The sequence below is a fragment of the Crotalus tigris genome, unplaced genomic scaffold (genome assembly GCF_016545835.1).
Source record: "Crotalus tigris isolate CLP2741 ecotype Arizona unplaced genomic scaffold, ASM1654583v1 scf7180000020722.197326, whole genome shotgun sequence".
NCBI lineage: Eukaryota > Metazoa > Chordata > Lepidosauria > Squamata > Viperidae > Crotalus > Crotalus tigris.
Window position 1 is genome coordinate 22,501 of NW_024098150.1, and position 19,091 is coordinate 41,591.

Here is a 19,091-nt window from a genome sequence, read left to right on the forward strand (position 1 = left end):
TCTATCTATCTATCTATCTATCTATCTATCTACCTATCTATCCACCTATATCATCTATTTATTTATCGATTTATCTGTCTATCTATCTGTCTGGCTGTGTCTATCTATCTATCTATCTATCTATCTATCTATCTATCTATCTATCTATCTATCTACCTAGCCTCTGTCTATCTAATTACCTATCATCTCTCTATATCTCTCTATCTAAATCTATTTTTCTCTTTGTCTTTCTATCTATAATCTATCATCTACATCTTTTATCTAACTCTATTTATATGTATGGTGGAGCGGTGGTTAGAATGCAGTATTTCAGGCAAACTCTGCCCACAGCCAGGAGTTCGATCCTGATGGGGCTCAAGGTTGATTCAGCCTTCCATCCTTCCGAGGTCGCTAAAACGAGGACCCAGATTGTTGGGGGCAAATATCTAACAAAATGAAATTCAATGGTGAAAAAAGTTAAAGTTCTACATTTAGGCAAGAAAAACCAAATGTACAGGTATAGTATAGGGGGTACCTTGCTCAACAGTAGTAACTGTGAGAGGGACCTCGGAATCCTAGTTGACAATCACCTAAATAGGAGCCAGCCGTGTGCTGCAGCTGCCAAAAAAGCCAACACAGTGCTGGGCTGCATTAACAGAGGGATAGAATCAGGATCACATGGTTAATACCACTTTACAATGTCTTGGTAAGGCCACACTTGGAATATTACATCCAGTTTTGGTCACCACGATGTAAAAAAGATGTTGAGACTCTAGAAAGAGGACAGAGAAGAGCAACAAAGATGATTAGGGGACTGGAGGCTAAAACATATAAGGAACAGTTGCTGGAATTGGGTATGTCTAGTTTAATGAAGAGAAGGACGAGGGGGGATATGATAGCAGTCTTCCAATATCTCAGGGGCTGCCACAAAGAAGAGGGAGTCAAGCTATTCTCCAAGGTGCCTGAAGGCAGGATGAGAAGAAACGGATGGAAACTGATCAAAGAGAGAAGCACAGAAGCTGTGAATGCTCCAACACTGGAAGTTTTTAAGAAGAGACTGGACAGCCATTTGTCTGAAATGGTGTAGGGTTCCTGCCTGAGCAGGGGGTTGGACTCGATGACCTCCAAGGTCCCTTCCAACTTTATTATTATTGTTAAATATGCTGACTCTGTAAACTGCTTAGAGAGAGCTGTAGAGCACTGTGAAGCAATATATAAGTCTAAATGCTGTTGCTATATCTGTCTGTCTATTATCTATCTATCTATCTATCTATCTATCTATCTATCTATCTATCTATCCAGTGCTTTTTTTGTAAAAAAAAAAAAAAAAAGTGCCAGAACTCATACACGTCATACAATCCACCTTGCCTACCCTTCAAGGTTCCATCCAAAAAAGGTGCTGGAACAAAAAAAACCCTGTATCTATCTATCTATCTATCTATCTATCTATCTATCTATCTATCTATCTATCTCTCTCTATCATCTCTCTTTCTCTCTCTAAATTGAAGACCAAAGGAAGGCTGATATAATGAATAAATGAACAATGGACCTAGACATGGTACGAGCTTCTGCTGCTAAGCAGTTTACCACATTCAAAAGTAGTGATATGCAAAACATGCTAACTTTGAAATTTTGAGGTCAAAATTGGTTGTCCCGACCTCACTGGAAGTTTTCCAAGACTGTTCCAATCATTCTGGAAGAGTTCCAAGCTTGAATGCTCCATTTTGAGTTTGAAACAACTGCAGAAAGACAGCTGGAACGATCACAGCAACATTGGAAGACTTCCAGTAACGGGAAGAAACCATGTCAAACTTGAAATGAGGGCTCTGAGCTTCAAAATGGGCAATGTTTTGACATGGAAATTGTCAAAATATAGCTCCCTGGGTTGATTTCATCATGAACCATCCTAATTTGCTTGGAAATATGATTTGTACAGGAGTGAGTTCAATTCCCTTTCCAGCATCACAAGCAGAATGTAAACCCTTGTTTATACTTTTACAGGTAATCCTCAACTTATAACCAATCATTTAGTGACTGTTTGAAATTACAACGGCCCTGGAAAAAGTGATTTATGACTGGTTTTCAAGCTTATGGCTGTTACAGCATCCCGCGGTCACGTGATCAAAATTCAGGGGCTTGGCAACTGTCACGTGATCCCCTTTTGCAAACTTTTGACAAGCAAAGTCAATGGGGAAGTCACATTCACTTAAACAGCCGTGTTACTAACTTAACGGCATGATTCATTTAACAACTGTGGCAAGAAAGGTCGTAAAATGGGGCAAAACTGACTTAACAACCGTCTCACTAAGCAACGGAAATTTTGGGCTCAGCTGTGGTCATAAGTAGAGGACTGTCTCTGTTGAACTGTAAAGGTGACCGCGGGAAAACTGTCCTGAAATTTCAGATTGGCAAGATTCTGTTAATGTAATTTTAGAACAAAGCAGAATTATCTTATCTGGCCATATTTCCTGTCTGGTCTACCTGGTAAGGCTGATATCAATCTTCCAAATTCCATGAAGAGAAAAATGTGCATCATTCTACCATCTGGCCTTACTTTGAAAGGAGCAAATGATGGAAAGGCACTAGAGAAAGGGAACATTTCCATAATTAAGATTCCTATATAATTCCCCATCTTTCCTGTGAAAAAAGCTTTCCACGGGGATTTGTTTATCAGCCAGAATATTTTTCAAAAGCAGACTTCAGAATACTAAAAACCTGGGGGGAGAGGAGGGGAGAGGAGGGGAGAGAAGGGAGAAAGTAAAGCAAAGGAAGGAAGGAAGGAAGGAAGGAAGGAAGGAAGGAAGGAAGGAAGGAAGGAAGGAAGGAAGGAAGGAAGGAAGGAAGAGAGTAAAGGAAAAAAGGATGAAAGGGAAGGGAGGGGAGGGGAGAGGAGAGGAGAAGAAAGGAAAGAAAGGAAAGGAGAGGAAAGGAAAGGAAAAGAAAGGAAAGGAAAGGAGAGAAGAGGAAAGGAAAGGAAAAGAAAAGAGGAGAGGAGAGGAAAGGAAAAGAAAAGAAAGAAAAGGAGAGGAGGAGAGGAAAAGAAAAGAAAAGAGAGGAGAGGAGAGGAAAGGAAAAGAAAAGAAAAGAAAAGAGGAGAGGAGAAGAAAGGAAAGGAAAGGAATGGAGAGGACAGGAAAGGAAAGGAGAGGAGAGGAAAGGAAAGGAAAGGAAAAGAGAGGAGAGGAGAGGAAAAGAAAAGAGAGGAGAGGAAAGGAAAAGAAAAGAGGAGAGGAGAGGAGAAGAAAGGAAAGGAATGGAGAGGACAGGACAGGAAAGGAAAGCAAAGGAAATGAAAGGAAAGGAGAGGAGAGGAAAGAAAAGGGAAGGGAAGGAAAGGGACAGGAAGGGAAGGGAAGGGAAGGGAAGGGAAGGAAAGGAAAGGAAAGGAAAGGAAAGGCTGCATTCATTGAGATGAATGTGCTATGAAGACCTGTTTCAGAAGCACGATCATAATCTGATGAATCTAGGCTATTAATTAGTCTTTAATAAAAAAATACACTGAATTTCTACACACACATTAATAAAGGATGTACGACTTAACTCTTCAGAACCAACTTATGAGAGTCATTATAGACTACCAACTGTAAACTAGACACTCTCTCTTGAGGGTGCCAAACAATGCACAGGAAATTGACCTGAGGATTGTAGGTGACTCACAAAGCCAACCATTTTGGAAATGTCTTCTTCAGAAGTCCCAATCTGAGCAACTTCCAAAAGGGAGGACCTGAACCTTTGGATTCCAGCAATGGCCCTGCTGGATGGAGAATTCTAGGACTTCTGATCCAAAGCCACCCAGCCAGCTTTCATGCCTAAGGCAAGACTAGAACTCACCATTTCCTGGTGTTTGGTCCAAAGTCACGCAGCTGGCTTAAGGCAGGACTAGAATTCACTGTCTCCTGGTGATGGGCCCAAAGTTACCCAGCTGGCTTAAGACAGAACTAGAATTCACTGTCTCCTGGTGATTGGACCAAAGTCACCCAGCTGGCTTAAGGCGGGACTAGAATTCACTGTCTCCTAGTGATTGGCCCAAAGTCACCCAGCTGGCTTAAGGTGGGACTAGAATTCACTGTCTCCTGGTGATTGGCCCAAAGTCACCCAGCTGGCCTAAGGCGGGACTAGAATTCACTGTCTCCTGGTGATTGGCCAAAGTCACCCAATTGGCTGGCATTCATGGATATGGCGGAACTTGAACTCACGGTCTCCCAGTTTAATATTGTTAAACCTACACTTTACAGCTCTTGCCATACTTTCTGTAACTGTAGGGAATTGAACTACAGATAAACCAAGCACAGATAAAACAAGGTTTGAGTAAAGCTGCATTATAAAGTCAACCTCACCTCTACTTCAGTTCTTTTCAAAGTTTTTAGTTTGTGCCAACAAATTTTGCATCCAAATGTTGGCGGATGAGAAACGGTGAGACCATGAAATGATCTCCAGGGGAAATTTTAATTCCATTAAGCTTTTTGTTCCACACGAAAATCAAAATCTGATGCTTCTCTCTCTCTCTTTTCGCTTGGGAAACCAGAAAAAAAATATATCTGGAGGGCTAGCAAGTGGCCAAGCACAGATTTTTTTTTTTTCCAAAATGTCCATAAAATGTAATCAGCCCCGGCTTTGCTTTAGAAAAATACCAGGGGAAGTTAATGAAGGTGTCGTGTTTCTGAAGCAATTTTCCAAACAGAAGAGATGGCTGGGAAAATATCATCTTACAAATATGAGGGGAAAGGTTTAGCAAAACACACAAACCCTCTCCCAGATAAAGTTTCTTTTTGCACACACACATTTGTTCTTTCATTGTGTAACACTGCCATCTTTTGGAGATTGGTATGCTGCCTCTGAAATATGAAGGACATTCTTCAAAAATAGAACATAGAATAAGAATCAGAATAACAGAGTTGGAAGGGACCTTGTAGGTCATCTAGTCCAACCCCCTCTACCCAAACAGGAGACCCTACACCATTTCTGACAGATGGCAGTCCGCTCTCTTTCTGAAAGCCTCTAGTGATGGAGCATCCATAACATCTGAAGGCAAGCTACAGTATTCCATCGGTTGATTGCTCTCGTCTTAGTTCTAGGTTGCTTCTCTCCGTGCTTAGTCTCCATCCATTGCTTCTTCTTATGCCTTCTGGTTTTATGGAAAATAGGCTGAGCCCCTCATCTTCAAATACTGGAAGACTGCTATCAACTAAATTTCATTTTTAATGTGTGCCGTTGTGCCCACAGGAAAAAAATTACAATAAAAGTTATCTAATCATTGTATGGAGAAGATGGATAGATTATATTCAGAAAAAGTATGGAATTAAAAAGTTTCATTTATTTTATGAATGAATATTATAACAAATATTATAGAGAATTGTCTTACAGGTTATGGAGTTAAAGGTTAATTATGATATTTTCTTTTTTCTTTTCTTTTTTTTATTATTAAATTTTGTTATTATTAACCCTGTATTCTGCTCTGGGAAGTGAAGGGAGGGGGGTTGGGGGTGGGAGGGAGGGTAAGGGGGGGGGTAAGTGTAGTATAGATAATGGTTGTTTATAGGAGTGCCGCTGGGCACTCCCCTTATGCTGCGTTCATGGGTTTGATAGGGATGAGAGGAGAGAAGGTGTAGAGAGGAAGTAGGTTATTGAGAGGAGAGGGGGAGGGGAAAAGAGTACGAGGGGAGGAGAGAAGAGGAGGGAAGTAGGGAATGTTTTAAGAAAGGGTGGACGCAGCCTGGGGGGAATGGGCGGGTCACACCAATGGTTATGATTTATCTTATTTTAAAATTGTATTGTATTTTTACAATGTTTAAATGGAAAAAATAAAAATTTTCAATTAAAAAAAAAAGTTATCTAATCTAATCTAGTCCTTCTTTTCTGTAGACTAGACCAGGGGTAGGCAACCTTGACTCTTTTATGACTCGTGGACTTCAACTCCCAGAATTCCTGAGCCAGCATGGGGGAACTATGGCCCCTTCATGACTCGTGGACTTCAACTCCCAGAATTCCTGAGCCAGCATGGCTCAGCTTTGAAACTTCTCCCTTTCCCCTCAGCATTGCTGGCTCAGGAATTCTGGGAGTTGAAGTCCACGAGTCATAAAAGAGCCAAGGTTGCCTACCCATGGACTAGACATACACAATTCCTATAACTATTCTTTGTATGTTTTAGCCTCCTAAATTTTAAATACACAAAAAAGTAGCATTTTATAGATTCCATTAGTGCTTCCTTCCAAGGGGAAAAGTTAAATTAGAAAGTTGATGACTTTTGTAAATAAAAGTACATTGTAGATGTCTGCCTCAGGTGACCCTATAGGACTGATACAGCTACTTTTAGCCACAGAAACCCCATTTTGTTGAGAAAAAAAGCAACCCTTCTTTTTGCTCACTTCTTTCTTAGAGGGTTCCTCTTTTGACCTTTCATTCTGGGGCCTCATGTGGCAGAACACCAAAAATAGAATCATAAAGCCTGGAAGGGACTTTGGAGTTCTTCTAGTCCAACCCCCTACTCAAGGCGGGGGTCCTTATACTATCCAGGTCAAATGGTTGTCCAATGTATTTTTGAAAACTTCCAGCGATGAAGCACCCAAAACTCCATTGGGGAATATTAAAAAAGGCAGGATGGAATTGTGGGAAGTCAGCCCCCCAGAGAAGGAAATATTAAAAGGGCAGAAAAATATATTTCCTCAAAGGATCTTAAAGAGGCAGAAAAGCATGCCCAGTTTTCTTAATAGCCCCAAGTCTCCCTCTCCCAAGCAGAAATCAGCTCTGTAGAAATGCAGATCATTCAGGAAAGTGGAAGCTAGAAGATTAAGAAGACAAAGACACCCAAAATCTACATACTCCACCCAAAGTCTAAGACAGGACATAATAGAATTAACTCACAGATGCCTAAGGGACACAGGTCAAAATACATGACACAGGAAATACAAAGCCTCAAAACAGGAACAGGAAACAACTCCAAACAAAATGCTCCAGAGGGTATAAAAACTCACTCCCTACATGTGCTCAGCCCTTTTTCCTCTTTCCTTCCAGAGCCATCTTCCTGTCTGGCTCTCCTCTTCAATAAACTGCAACCTTCTTTCTAAAACAGTCGCCATGTTGTTTATCCCCGGCTTGAACTGAACTATGATGAAGACTTTTCCTTTAACAGAATATTTCCCCTAAAGGAGAAATGGAGAAAAATCTTAACAAAGACAGAAAGCAGCCCCGGCCTCAAGCAAAAACACGAAGAGGCCAGTCTTTAGGAGAGCCATTAAGAAAGACTGGGCCAATCTATTCATAAACAAAATGCCTTCAGCCCCCAGAACTGATGGGATTAAGAATTTACATCCCCCCACCCAAATTCTAAGGACAGGACATGACCTTTAGGACATAATAGGATAAACCTACCACTGTTGACACAAGGCTCACTACATTGCACAACTCCCTGGAGCATCTCAATCAGAACCCTATCAAGATCCATCCACTCACTCAGCCATTTTGTCAGCTGTCCCAGAACTACATGCTGTTTCCGGTTCTGCTCAATAAACAAGAACCTTTTTTCCTAAGCAGTCAGCCTCCATTTTTTTATTCCCGTCTTGGAACCGGACCTGATTTTTCTTTCAATAGTTTTCATCTGTTGCTTCTTGTCCTGCCTTCAGGTGCTTTGGAAAAGAGGTTGACAACTCCCACCACCTCTTCTTTGTGGCAGCCCCTTAGATATTGGAAGACTGCTATCATGTCACCCCTAGTTCTTCTCTTCATTAAACTAGACATGCCCAATTCCTGCAACCGTTCTTCGTATGTTTTAGCCTCCCTGATTATCTTTGTTGCTCTTTGCACTCTTTCTAGCAAGACCATGCCTGCTTTTCATCTTCAGAGGGCAGATACCTGGAGGACAACATAGATCTGGTGAAATACAGTCTTTTTAAAAAAAAAAAACAACCCATGAAGCTAATCTCTATTTTGCTAGGGTTGAAAAATCTTTAAGCCGGAATTGTATTGTCGGTTGACCAGCATTAAGGAAGCCCTAGAGAGAAGGAGATTAGTAGCCCTTTGCAAACATGTCCTCACTAAGGAGCTTAAAGCTTCTAAATGCCTATTTTTTCACATCCAGGATGTACAAACTGTTGGGTTTGATTAGCATGCTAATTTAACTCTCTATGCATTTTAACCATCTGTTTCATTTGCAAAGAACGCCAGGCTAGCTTCTTTTGACATTCAAAAATTCCATGATTACTCGTGCAGTAGGTTAATCTTCATATATATCCAATCCTCCCAGCGCTTAAACCTCTATAGTTGCCATGCTACCAAAGATTTCAAGTTCTCCATGTTGAAAAGTATTACAGGTAGTCCTCGACTTACGACCACAATTGAGCCGCAAAATGTATGTTGTTAAGCAAGACAGTTGTTAAGTTCCAACACTGGAGGTTTTTAAGAAGAGACCGGATAACCGTTTGTCTGAAATGGTATAGGGCAGGGGTAGGCAACCATGGCTCTTTTATGACTCATGGACTTCAACTCCCAGAATTCCTGAGCCAGCCATGCTGAGGAGAAATGGAGAGGTTTCCAAGCTGAGCCATGCTGCCTCAGGAATTCTGGGAGTTGAAGTCCACGAGTCATGAAGGGGCCATAGTTCCCCCATGCAGGCTGAGGAATTCTGGGAGTTGAAGTGCACGAATCATGAAGGGGCCATAGTTCCCCCATACAGGCTGAGGAATTCTGGGAGTTGAAGTCCACAAGTCATGAAGGGGCCATAGTTCCCTCATACTGGCTCAGGAATTCTGGGAGCTGAAGTCCATGAGTCATAAAAGAGCCAAGGTTGCCTACTCCAGGTATAGGGTTTCCTGCCTGAGCAGGGGGTTGGACTAGATGACCTCTAAGGTACCTTCCAATTATTGTTATTGTTATTAGAGTTTGGGGCCAGTTTAGGATTTTCCTTGCCACGATTGTTAAGTGAATCATTGTCATTGTTAAGCTAGTCACACGGTTGTTAAGTGAATCTCGCTTCCCTGTTGACTTTGCTTGTCAGAAGGTCACAAAAGGGGATCACATGATCCCAGGACACTGCAACCGTCGTAAAACTGAATCAGCATTGCCAAATTTTTATTATGTGACCATGGGGATGCTGAAACAGTCGTAAGTCTGAAAAATGGTCATAAGTCACTTTTTTTCCAGTGTGGTCGTAACTTTGAATGGTCACTAAATGAATGGTTGTAAGTCAAGGACTTACCTGTAATTGAGTAGGTTTCTGCAGAGCTTTATGGTTTTTTTCTAATTCCAGAGGGATGAGCAGCCCATCCCATGAAAATAAATGGAATAATGTACTTACTTTCATGTATTCATTTTGGGGCAATTGCCAGAGGCTGTAATGTACTTGAGAGCTACTAATTTAGAGGCAAATCACAATTTTATAATGGCAAAACTCCCCCACTGGTTGAACACTCCAGTTTTTATTTTATTTGGATAAAATGGGACTGAACCCAGAAATCGTGGGTGCTCCCATTGCTGGAAGTTTTTAAAAAGAGACTAGACAATCACCTGTCTGAGATGGTGTAGGTTCTCCTGCAGCTTCTATTCCTATTCCTATTCCTATTCCTATTCCTATTATATTCTATTCTATTTTCATCACCATCATATATTCTATTCTATTCTATTCTATTCTATTCTATTCTATTCTATTCTATTCTATTCTATTCTATTTTCATCACCATCCTCATCTATTCTATTCTATTCTATTCTATTCTAATTCTCAACAGTGGTTCTCAACCTTTTTAATGCCGCGACCCCCAACCAGTCGTAAGTCAAGAACTACTCAACTGGTGCAGCACCGTTTGCAGAATGGGACTTTTGGCAGGCTCAGCAGGGCAGAGACAGCCTGGACAATTCCTATTGGCTTTTGAAAGCCAATAGAATTAGACTCTATTCAAGAGAGTCTATTCTATTGGTTTTCAAAAGCCAATAGAATAAAAGGGAGTAGCACAGCTAAGGAAAAGGGGGAAAAATGGCGGACTGCGTTGTTTGGCGACCTCCGTGAAGCGGTCGTTCGACCCCAAATGGGGTCCCAACCCACAGGTTGAGAACCACTGTCTTAGAGTGACATGACTCCTTTGGACTCAATCCCAACCGACTATCTCTGAAGATACAATGGAAAACCTCAATTTAAGCTTCACAGTTTTTTCTATTCCATTCCATTCATATTCTATTCATATTCCATTCCATTGGCCAAGCGAGCTTGTCTCTGGTCACGAAGGAACGTGGCCAGGAGCACCTAACATCCAGGAAGCAAACCTAAAATAGAATTTAAGTGTTAAACCTGCCTTCAACTATAGATATTGGTAGCCAGATCCGATACCCTTGGAGTTGAAAAGCAGGATTAGAAATAAAAATAACAGCAAGAAAAACAGACTTGAACGCACTACTTTGTCTTAAAATATTCCCAATAAAACCAGGACTCTTTTTAAAAAAGCGGGCCACCCAGTGGTTTTTTTTTTTACTGCACATGATAGGCAGAGCAAAATCTTTACAGGGCATTTCTTTCTATTATTGATATCATTGCTGTATAATGAAGTTTTTCTAATAAGAGTTGTGTGAGTTTGAGTTATTTATAAAAATAATAAAGGTGAGATACAAACAAATAAATAAAATTATAACCCTAACAAATAATTTTAATGTATCGTATTGCCACGACTAAATTAATGTATATTAGTTGCTATATTTGTTATTATTTTTAATTATATATAAATATTATTTCTGTTCTTCACTTATTGTGGCTATATTATTATTTTATTGTTGTTATTAGATTATTGCTCATTGGTTATTTATATGTATGTATACATACAATATAGGTCAGATTATTCATTATGTACTGCAAGCAAACTATATTAATATTCATCACATTCGTCCGCTCCCGACTTCCCGTGATAGTCAAGCCACGAACTACAACGCCCGTGAGTCAGCGCGCCTGCGAGAGGCGTCACTTCCGTAAAGAATTGTCTTCTCGCGATTGGCTGACCTACAGCCCATCTCTCCATTCTGATTGGCTGCCGTCCTGGGCTGGAAAGGGGAGGAGAGAAGGCTTTGCAATTCCTGGTTTGCACCGAATTGAAGTGGTTTGCAGCCAGTCGGGGGGGCAGAAATTCTCTTTCGCGGTGGGGCAATGCGGGCTAGAAGCAGAACCCATAATGCGCGGCCGATTGCGCATGCTGGGACTTATGCTTAAGCTGCAATCATCCGGACGGGCGCTAGACAGCCTAGCGGTAGAGAGTCGGGGTTTATTGCATTGCGTGGCTCCTTCTAGTGATTCCCTGACAGTTTGCAGCATTGGGTATCCGTAACGGTGGGGCGCCAGCTTGGAGAAGGGGGCTGCAGAGGAACTACTAGACCCTAAAGTAGAAAAAGGTATCAAAAATAAAAATAGAAAAATAAATCAATAACGCTTTAATAAAGTTTAAAGTTTAGTATAAGTTTAGCTTAGCTTTAAACTTTAGTGTGAACTTGTAAGCTGGGTTGGTTTTGTGGTGAGAGAGAAAGAAAGGAGAAGGAAGGAAGGAAGGAAAGAAAGAAAGAAAGAAAGAAAGAAAGAAAGAAAGAAAGAAAGAAAAAAAGAAAAAAGATTCCTGCGTTTTCCCCTTCTTTCCTATTAAAAAATATTCTCCACAGGGATTCCAGTTCATCAGCCAGAATATTTTTCAAAAGCAGACTTCAGAATATCTAAAATTTGGGGGAAGCGGAGGGGGAGGAAAGGGGGAAAGGAAAGGAAAGGAAAAGAAGGAAGAAGGAAAGGAAAAGGAGAAAATGAAGGAAGGGAAAGAAGAGAAAAAGAAAGAAAGGGAAAGAAAAGAAGGAAAGAAAGAAAGAGAAAGAAAGGAAGAAAAGAAAGAAAGAGAAAGGAAAGAAAGAAAGAAAGAAAGAAAGAAAGACTTTTATTATTCCTTATTTATTTCAAGGTTAGGGTGATAATCCTGGATACCTTTGCATGTATAATTTGATTTGGGCTCCCTCTAGCTCTGGGCACTTGTTTTTTGTGTGTAAAAAATTAAGTTTTAAGAAGAGACTGGACAGCCACTTGTCTGAAATGGTTTGGGGGTCTCTCCTGCTTGGACGGTCTCTTCCAGTTCTGTTAAGTTTGTATTTTATTTCTTGCTTCTCTCTTAAACTACTAGATGTTTGGAGCCCGTTGTGCACGCTTGCTTCTTCGGCGTTGTTCTTCTCTTCCATCCACGAAAACTAGTGTGGCCCCCAGACAGCTCCAAATCCGAGAGGCATTAGAGGTCCAAGATCCAACTGGGTGTGATGTTAAAATTCAGGTAGGTGGGAAGAGCAGAATTGCTACATTTTTATTGTTTTATTAGACTTTGATTTCACTCTTGTTACTTGATAAGTAATTCAAGGCAGCAAAGATGTCTAATACTCCTTTGTCCGCCTGTTTCCCCACAACGACAGCCCTGTGAGGTGGGTTGGGCTGAGAGAGAGGGACTGGCCCAATCACCTAGCTGGCTTTCATGCCTAAGGCGGGACTAGAACTCACTGTCTCCTGGTGATTGGCCCAAAGTCACCCAGCCGGCTTTCATGCCTAAGGCGGGACCAGAACTCACCGTCTCCTGGTGATTGGCCCAAAGTCACCCACTGGTTTTCACAACTAAGGCAGGACTAGAACTCACCATCTCCTGGTGATTGGCCCAAAGTCACCCAGCAGCTTTTGTGCCTAAGGCGGGACTAAAACTCACAGTCTCCTTATGATTGGCTCAGAGTCAAACCAGCCTGCTTTTGTGCCTAAGGCGGGACTAGGACTCATCATCTCCTGGTGATTGGTCCAAAGTCATCAGGTGGAATTCTACATCCTTTTTGCCACGCTTGTTTAGCGAATTTATTATGTTTGTTAGGTGGTCATTAAGTGAATCCAGCTTCCCCATAGACTTTGCTTGTCAGAAGCTGTCTGGGAAGGCTACAAACAGTAATCTTCCCAGCTGGCTTCTTACAAGCAAAGCCAATAGGGAAGCTGGATTTGCTTAATGACCACCTGATTCACTTAACGACCAGTAATCACATGACCCTGGGATGCCACAATTGTCATAAATGCAACCTAATTTTGATCATGTAACTGTAGCGATGCTGCCATGGTCATAAGCATGAGGACAGGTCATAAGTCACTGTTTTCAGTGACACTGTAATTTTGAATGGTCGTTAAGCAGCAAATGGTTGTAAATCAAGGACTACCTGTATAAGCATAGTGTGTGATGAGGTTATGGTGGTCTGTCTCTTTCTTTCTTTCTTTCTTTCTTTCTTTCTTTCTTTCTTTCTTTCTTTCTTTCTTTCTTTGTACCTATCTACCTATATTTATCTATCTACCTTCCATCCATCTATCTCTGTCTGTCTGTCTATTTGTCTGTCTGCCTTCCTATATCTACCTATCATCTGTCATCTATATATCTATATATCTATCTATATCTACCTATCATCTATCTAATCATCATTATCCGTCATCTATCTATCTATCTATCTATCTATCTATCTATCTATCTAATCATTATCTATCCTCTATATCATCTATCAATCTATCATCTATATCAATCATCTAGCTATCTAGCTGTATCTACCTATCATCTAATCATCATTATCTGTTATCTATCATCTAGCTATCTCTATATCTAATCGTTATCTATCAATCTCATCTATATCAACCATCTATATCAATCTATCTATGTATATCAATCATCTATCAATCTGTTTGTCAATCTATTTATCGGCTGCCATCTTAACCACTGGGTAATTCTGGGCAACTTACAAGATTAAAAAATAAAACTGTATAAAAGAATACTACAAAACTATAAAAAATATTTTTCCGTTATAGAGCTCTGTCTAACTCCATCTTTGGCTAAAGATAAATTAATTCCTGCTTTTTTCCCTGGTCCAGGGTTGGGTCCGTTCCGTCCGGTCTCAGAAAGGAATTTTGTTTCTCCATGTCAATGATGGCTCCTCGTTGGAGCATCTCCAGGTGGTGGCAGATCCATGTTTGGAGCCCAGGTAGTTTCATTGTCTTTGGGTAGCTAGATGGGGCTGAAGGTGGGGCTACACTACTTTAGGCCGCATAAGAAGGTTGCTTTCAGAGCATAACAGAATAACAGAGTTGGAAGGGACCTTGGAGGTCATCTAGGCCAACCCCCTGCTCAGGCAGGAAACCCTGTACCATTTCAGACAAACGGCTGTCCAGTCTTTTCTTAAAACCGTCCAGTGATGGAGCACCCACAACTTCTGGAGGCAGGTCTTTCAGAATAACAGTATAACTGAGTTAGAAGGAACCTTAGAGATCTTCTAGTCCGACCCCTTGCTCAATCAGGAGACCAAACTGCAACCCCAAACCAACTTATGTATCGTCGGGTGCCAGGTGGGCGTGGCTCATTGGGTGGGCATGGCCCATTGGGTGGGCATGGCCCATTTGGTGGGCATGGCTGCAGTGGTAATGGCAGACTGGGTAGGACTAAAAAGTTCAATCAATCAATTCCAACTTTGTGAGATCTTTTTTTTCCCACAAGAAGTTGCCATAGGTTCACCACCACTGCCCTATATCATTTCTGACAAGTCACTTCTTAAAAACCTCGAGTGCTGGAGCACCCACAACTTCTTGTGGCAAGCTGTTCCACTGATTAAATTGTTCTCACTGTTAGGAAATTCCTCCTTAGTTCTAGACTGTCAGGGCATGCACAGTCTTATTGCGCTGAGATAATCCAGGAGTAAACATAGTAAACAGTGGTCTATGTTAAATGGTGGTTTACCTTACACTATCTACAATAGCATACACCAGGAACAATATATATGCACGTGGTAACACAGCAAACACCAACACACAGCAGTTACAGCAGGAAACAGACGAGAGAGATAGAGACACTCCAGCAAAAACCTTCCCTTTTATACTCAGCCTCTTAAAGGGATACAGACCCTGCTGAGTCCTTCCTATCATTGCATCATCCGCCTTATGTTAATAGATTGCTTCTCTCCTTGATTAGTTTTCATCCGTTGCTTCTTGTCCTGCTTTCTGGTGCTTTAAAAAATAAGTTGACACCCCCCCCCTTTTATGTGGCAGCCTCTCAAAAGTTGCAGCAGTGCCACTCCCGTTTTGCACACAAAGAGAGAGAGAGAGAGAGAGAGAGAGAGAGAGAGAGAGAGAGAGAGAGAGAGAGAGAAGACTGGGGAGTTGTGCACATTGAGCTGAAATTTTGTTTGTGACCGATTCAAAGTCCTTCAATCGAGGTTTTTGCCATAAATCTGTTTCTGGTTTCATTCCAGGACGCTGACTTTTGGCAGTTCTGTGGAAGTGCAAGGGAAGTTAGTGAAAAGTCTGCACAAGGGACAAAGGGTGGAGTTGGCGGCGGAGAATATACGTGTGGTGGGACCTTGTGATGTTTTGGTAAGGGAATTATTCTCCAGTGCTGGGGCTGGTTGGTTTTTTTTTTGCTGCAAGCTTTTCTGCAAAAGAATTCCATTGCAAGCTCACTATACACTGTAAGGCTCCTCCTGGAGTAAAGATAATTTATTGTTCATTTATCTGCATCCTACCTTTCTTGTTTTTACAAAGAACTCCAAGGCTGTGAATATGCCTAATATTCCTTCCTTCCTCCTATTTTCCCCACGACAACAACCCTGTGAGGTGGGTTGGTCTGGGAGAGAGAGTGGGACTGGCCCAAAGTCATCCAGCTGGTTTTTGTGGCAAAGGAGGGACTAGAACAGGGGTCTTCAAACGTGGCCCTTTTATGACTTGTGGACTTCAACTCCCAGAATTCCTCAGCCAGTGTGTCTGGCTGAGGAATTCTGGGAGTTGAAGTCCACAAGTCATAAAAGGGCCAAGTTTGAAGGCTCCTGAAGTAGAACTTAAAGGTCTCCTGATGATTGGCCCAAAGTCACTCAGTCAGCTTGCCTGCCTAAGCCAGGACTAGAACTCACAGGCTCCTGGTGATCAGTCCAAAGTCACCCAGCCGGCTTTCATGCCGAAGGTGGAACTAGAATTCACAGGCTCCTGATGATTGGCCCAAAGCCACTTAGTCAGCTTGCCTGCCTAAGCCAGGACTAGAACTCGCAGGCTCCTGGTGATGGACCCAAAGTCACCCAGCCAACTTTCAAGACTAAGGCCAAACTAGAACTCACAGTTTCCTGGTAATTGGCCCCAGTCACACAGCTGAATATCATAGCTAAGACAGGACTAGAATTCAGAGTCTCCTGCTTTCTAACTTAGCCCTTTAACCACTAGAGCAGGGGTAGGCAACCTTGGCTGTTTTATGACTCGTGGACTTCAACTCCTAGAATTCCTGAGCCAGGATGGGGGAACTATGGCCCCTTCATGACTTGTGGACTTCAACTTCCAGAATTCCTGAGCCAGCATGGGGGAACTACGGCCCCTTCATGACTCGTGGACTTCAACTCCCAGAATTCCTGAGCCAGGATGGGGAAACTATGGCCCCTTCATGACTCGTGGACTTCAACTCCCAGAATTCCTGAGCCAGCATGAGGGAACTATGGCCCCTTCATGACTCGTGGACATCAACTCCCAGAATTCCTGAGCCAGCATGGGGGAAGCTTTGGCTCCTTCATGACTGTGGACTTCAACTCCCAGAATTCCTAAGCAAGCCCTGCTGAGGGGAAAGGGAGAATTTCCAAGCTGAGCCATGGTGGCTCAGGAATTCTGGGAGTTGAAGTCCACGAGTCATAAAAGAGCCAAGGTGGCCTACCCCTGCACTAGACCAAACTGCCTCTATATTTTTTTATATACTTTCTATATATTCACCCTTCTTTAGGCATTTCCTCTAAAATACAAAGTCCATCATTCTCTGGAATATCTCCGGGAGCTGCCTCACTTCCGATGCCGAAGCAACGTGCTGGGTGCCCTGTTGAGGGTACGCAGTGAAGCCACTTCAGCAATCCACTCCTATTTCAAGGTAATTCCGGTCCTTGGGAACTGCCTGCCACAGGAAGTGTGGCTGTCGGTTGGGAAAGCGACCAGTTCATAGACAGAAGTGGCTGCTAACCGGCGGAACTATATATAGGCTGTCCTTGATTTATGACCACAATTGGGCCTAAACTTTCTGTTGCTAAACAAGACATTTATTGAGTTTTCCTCCATTTTACGACTTTTCTTGCCAGAGTTGTTAAATAAATCACTGCAGTCGTTAAGTTAACGCGGTTGTTAAAGTGAATCTGGATTTCCCCCATTGACTTTGCTTGTCAGAAGGTCGCAAAAGGGGATCGCGTGACCCCCCCAGGACACTGCCAGCGTCATAAATACGAGTCAGTTACCAAGCGTCTGAATTTTGACCACACAACCATGGGGACGCTGCAGTGGTCGTAAATGTGAAAAACGTTCATAAGTCACCTAATGACTGCGGTGTTCATTTAATGACTGCATTCACTTAACTGTGGTTACTCACTTAACGACTGCTGCAGAAAAGGTTGTAAAACCAGGTTGGTCATTTGTGTGACCCACTTTACAACCGTCAGACCTTATGACAATAATGGCAAGCTTCGTTGTGATGGTAAGTCAAGGACGACCTATGGATTCTTACACTCGTATGTTATTTAGTTACGGGAGTGGCCAAAATTGTGGAAACCTTTTGGGAAAAGTGTATTTTTGAGGTTTGATGGCTAGTACCACTTTCTTTTTGGAGCAGTACCATAAAATTATATATCAATGGAAAGATAATTTAATCAATAATGTAATGCAACAAAGTGTGTTCAATTATCTGTGCTGTATTCTATGAAAAGTGATAGCCAAATAACCAGAAAAAGGAAGCACAACTTGCTTAGGTTGATCTCAGGTAGCTTTCCTTCATCTGATTGTAGCCAATGAGAGTGAGTGTTTAGAGAGCCAATCAGGTGTCATCTTGTTTTGGCCATGAGCCAATCAGATCACAGTAGGATCCAGTTATCAATGTCACGTATTGAAGCTGAGAGGAGGACGTTTGTCAGTGTGTTATGTGATCGCTATCCAGTTGGTTGGGGTTTTTTGTGTTCTTTCATTTAGTGAGCTTGTAAAATGTCATAAAATTAAAGTCATGGTGCAAAGAGTTGACTGGTTGCCCAGAAAGCGATGTAAAATAGTATTATTAGGTGAACAAGGCTACAGTTATAAAGAAACTAGAAGAAAAATGGGTGGAGACTTAACCAAAAGTGGCATTTCTACTGTACACTTTTCCCAAAAGGTTTCCGCAATTTTGGCTACTACTATAAATGTATTTTATGTTATATATCAGTGATGGTGAGCCTTTTAGAGACCGAGTGCCCAAACTGCAACCCAAAACCCACTTATGCATTGTTGAGTGCCGGGTGGGTGTGGCCCATTGGGTGGGCGTGGCCCACTGGGTGGGCGTGGCCCACTGGGTGGGCGTGACTGCGGTGGTAATGGCAGACTGGGTGGGACTAAAAAGTTCAATCAATCAATTCCAACTTTGCAAGATCTTTTTTTTCCCCACGAGAAGTTGAAATTGACTGATTGATTGAACCTTTTTTTTTTTTTTGCACACGGCGGTGGAGGCTTAAAGCGAAAGGTTTTATAAAACCAAGTTGAAGGCTTAGGACTGGGGCGACGGCGCGCATGCCCACAGAGAGGGCTCTGAGTGCCGCCTCTGGCACCCGTGCCATAGGTTCGCCACCACTGTTATATATTCTTCATTCTCCATCCTCCAGGTCCTGGTTGTCCCAAAGGTGTTTTTTCAGGAGGCAACTGGACTTCCATTGCTTTTCCTTGAAGACGTTTCGCTTCTCCTCCAAGAAGCTTCTTCAGCTCTGACCTGGAGGATTGAGAATCCCCAGAGACATTTAGCTATGCACTTTGGGGTGAACACCCTCTAAATCAGTGGTTCTCAACCTTTTTAATGCCGCGACCCCCAACTGGTCGTAAGTCGAGGACTTCTCAACCGGTCGTAAGTCGAGGACTACTCAACTGGTGCAGCACCGTTTGCAGAATGGGACTTTTGGCGGGCTCAGCAGGGCAGAGACAGCCTGGAAATTCCTATTGGCTTTTGAAAGCCAATAGAATTAGACTCTATTCAAGAGAGTCTATTCTATTGGCTTTCAAAAGCCAGTAGAATAAAAGGGAGTAGCACAGCTAAGGAAAAGGGGAAAAAAATGGTGGACAGCCTTGTTTGGCGACCCCCGTGAAATGGTCG

The 19,091-nt window shown here is 42.3% G+C and overlaps 1 protein-coding gene across 1 annotated transcript in view; it reads left to right on the plus strand.

Annotated features, from left to right (window-relative positions):
- Nucleotides 1-11,004: 11,004 nt before the first annotated feature.
- Nucleotides 11,005-19,091, plus strand: part of NARS2 (asparaginyl-tRNA synthetase 2, mitochondrial) — a 52,972-nt gene continuing 44,885 nt past the window's right edge. Inside the window, exons 1-5 of the mRNA XM_039368220.1 lie at nt 11,005-11,337; nt 12,102-12,245; nt 13,853-13,962; nt 15,223-15,343; nt 16,725-16,865. Of these exons, the coding sequence (XP_039224154.1) occupies nt 12,102-12,245; nt 13,853-13,962; nt 15,223-15,343; nt 16,725-16,865 (516 nt within the window). The 5' untranslated portion in view covers nt 11,005-11,337. The remainder of the gene's footprint in view (nt 11,338-12,101; nt 12,246-13,852; nt 13,963-15,222; nt 15,344-16,724; nt 16,866-19,091) is intronic.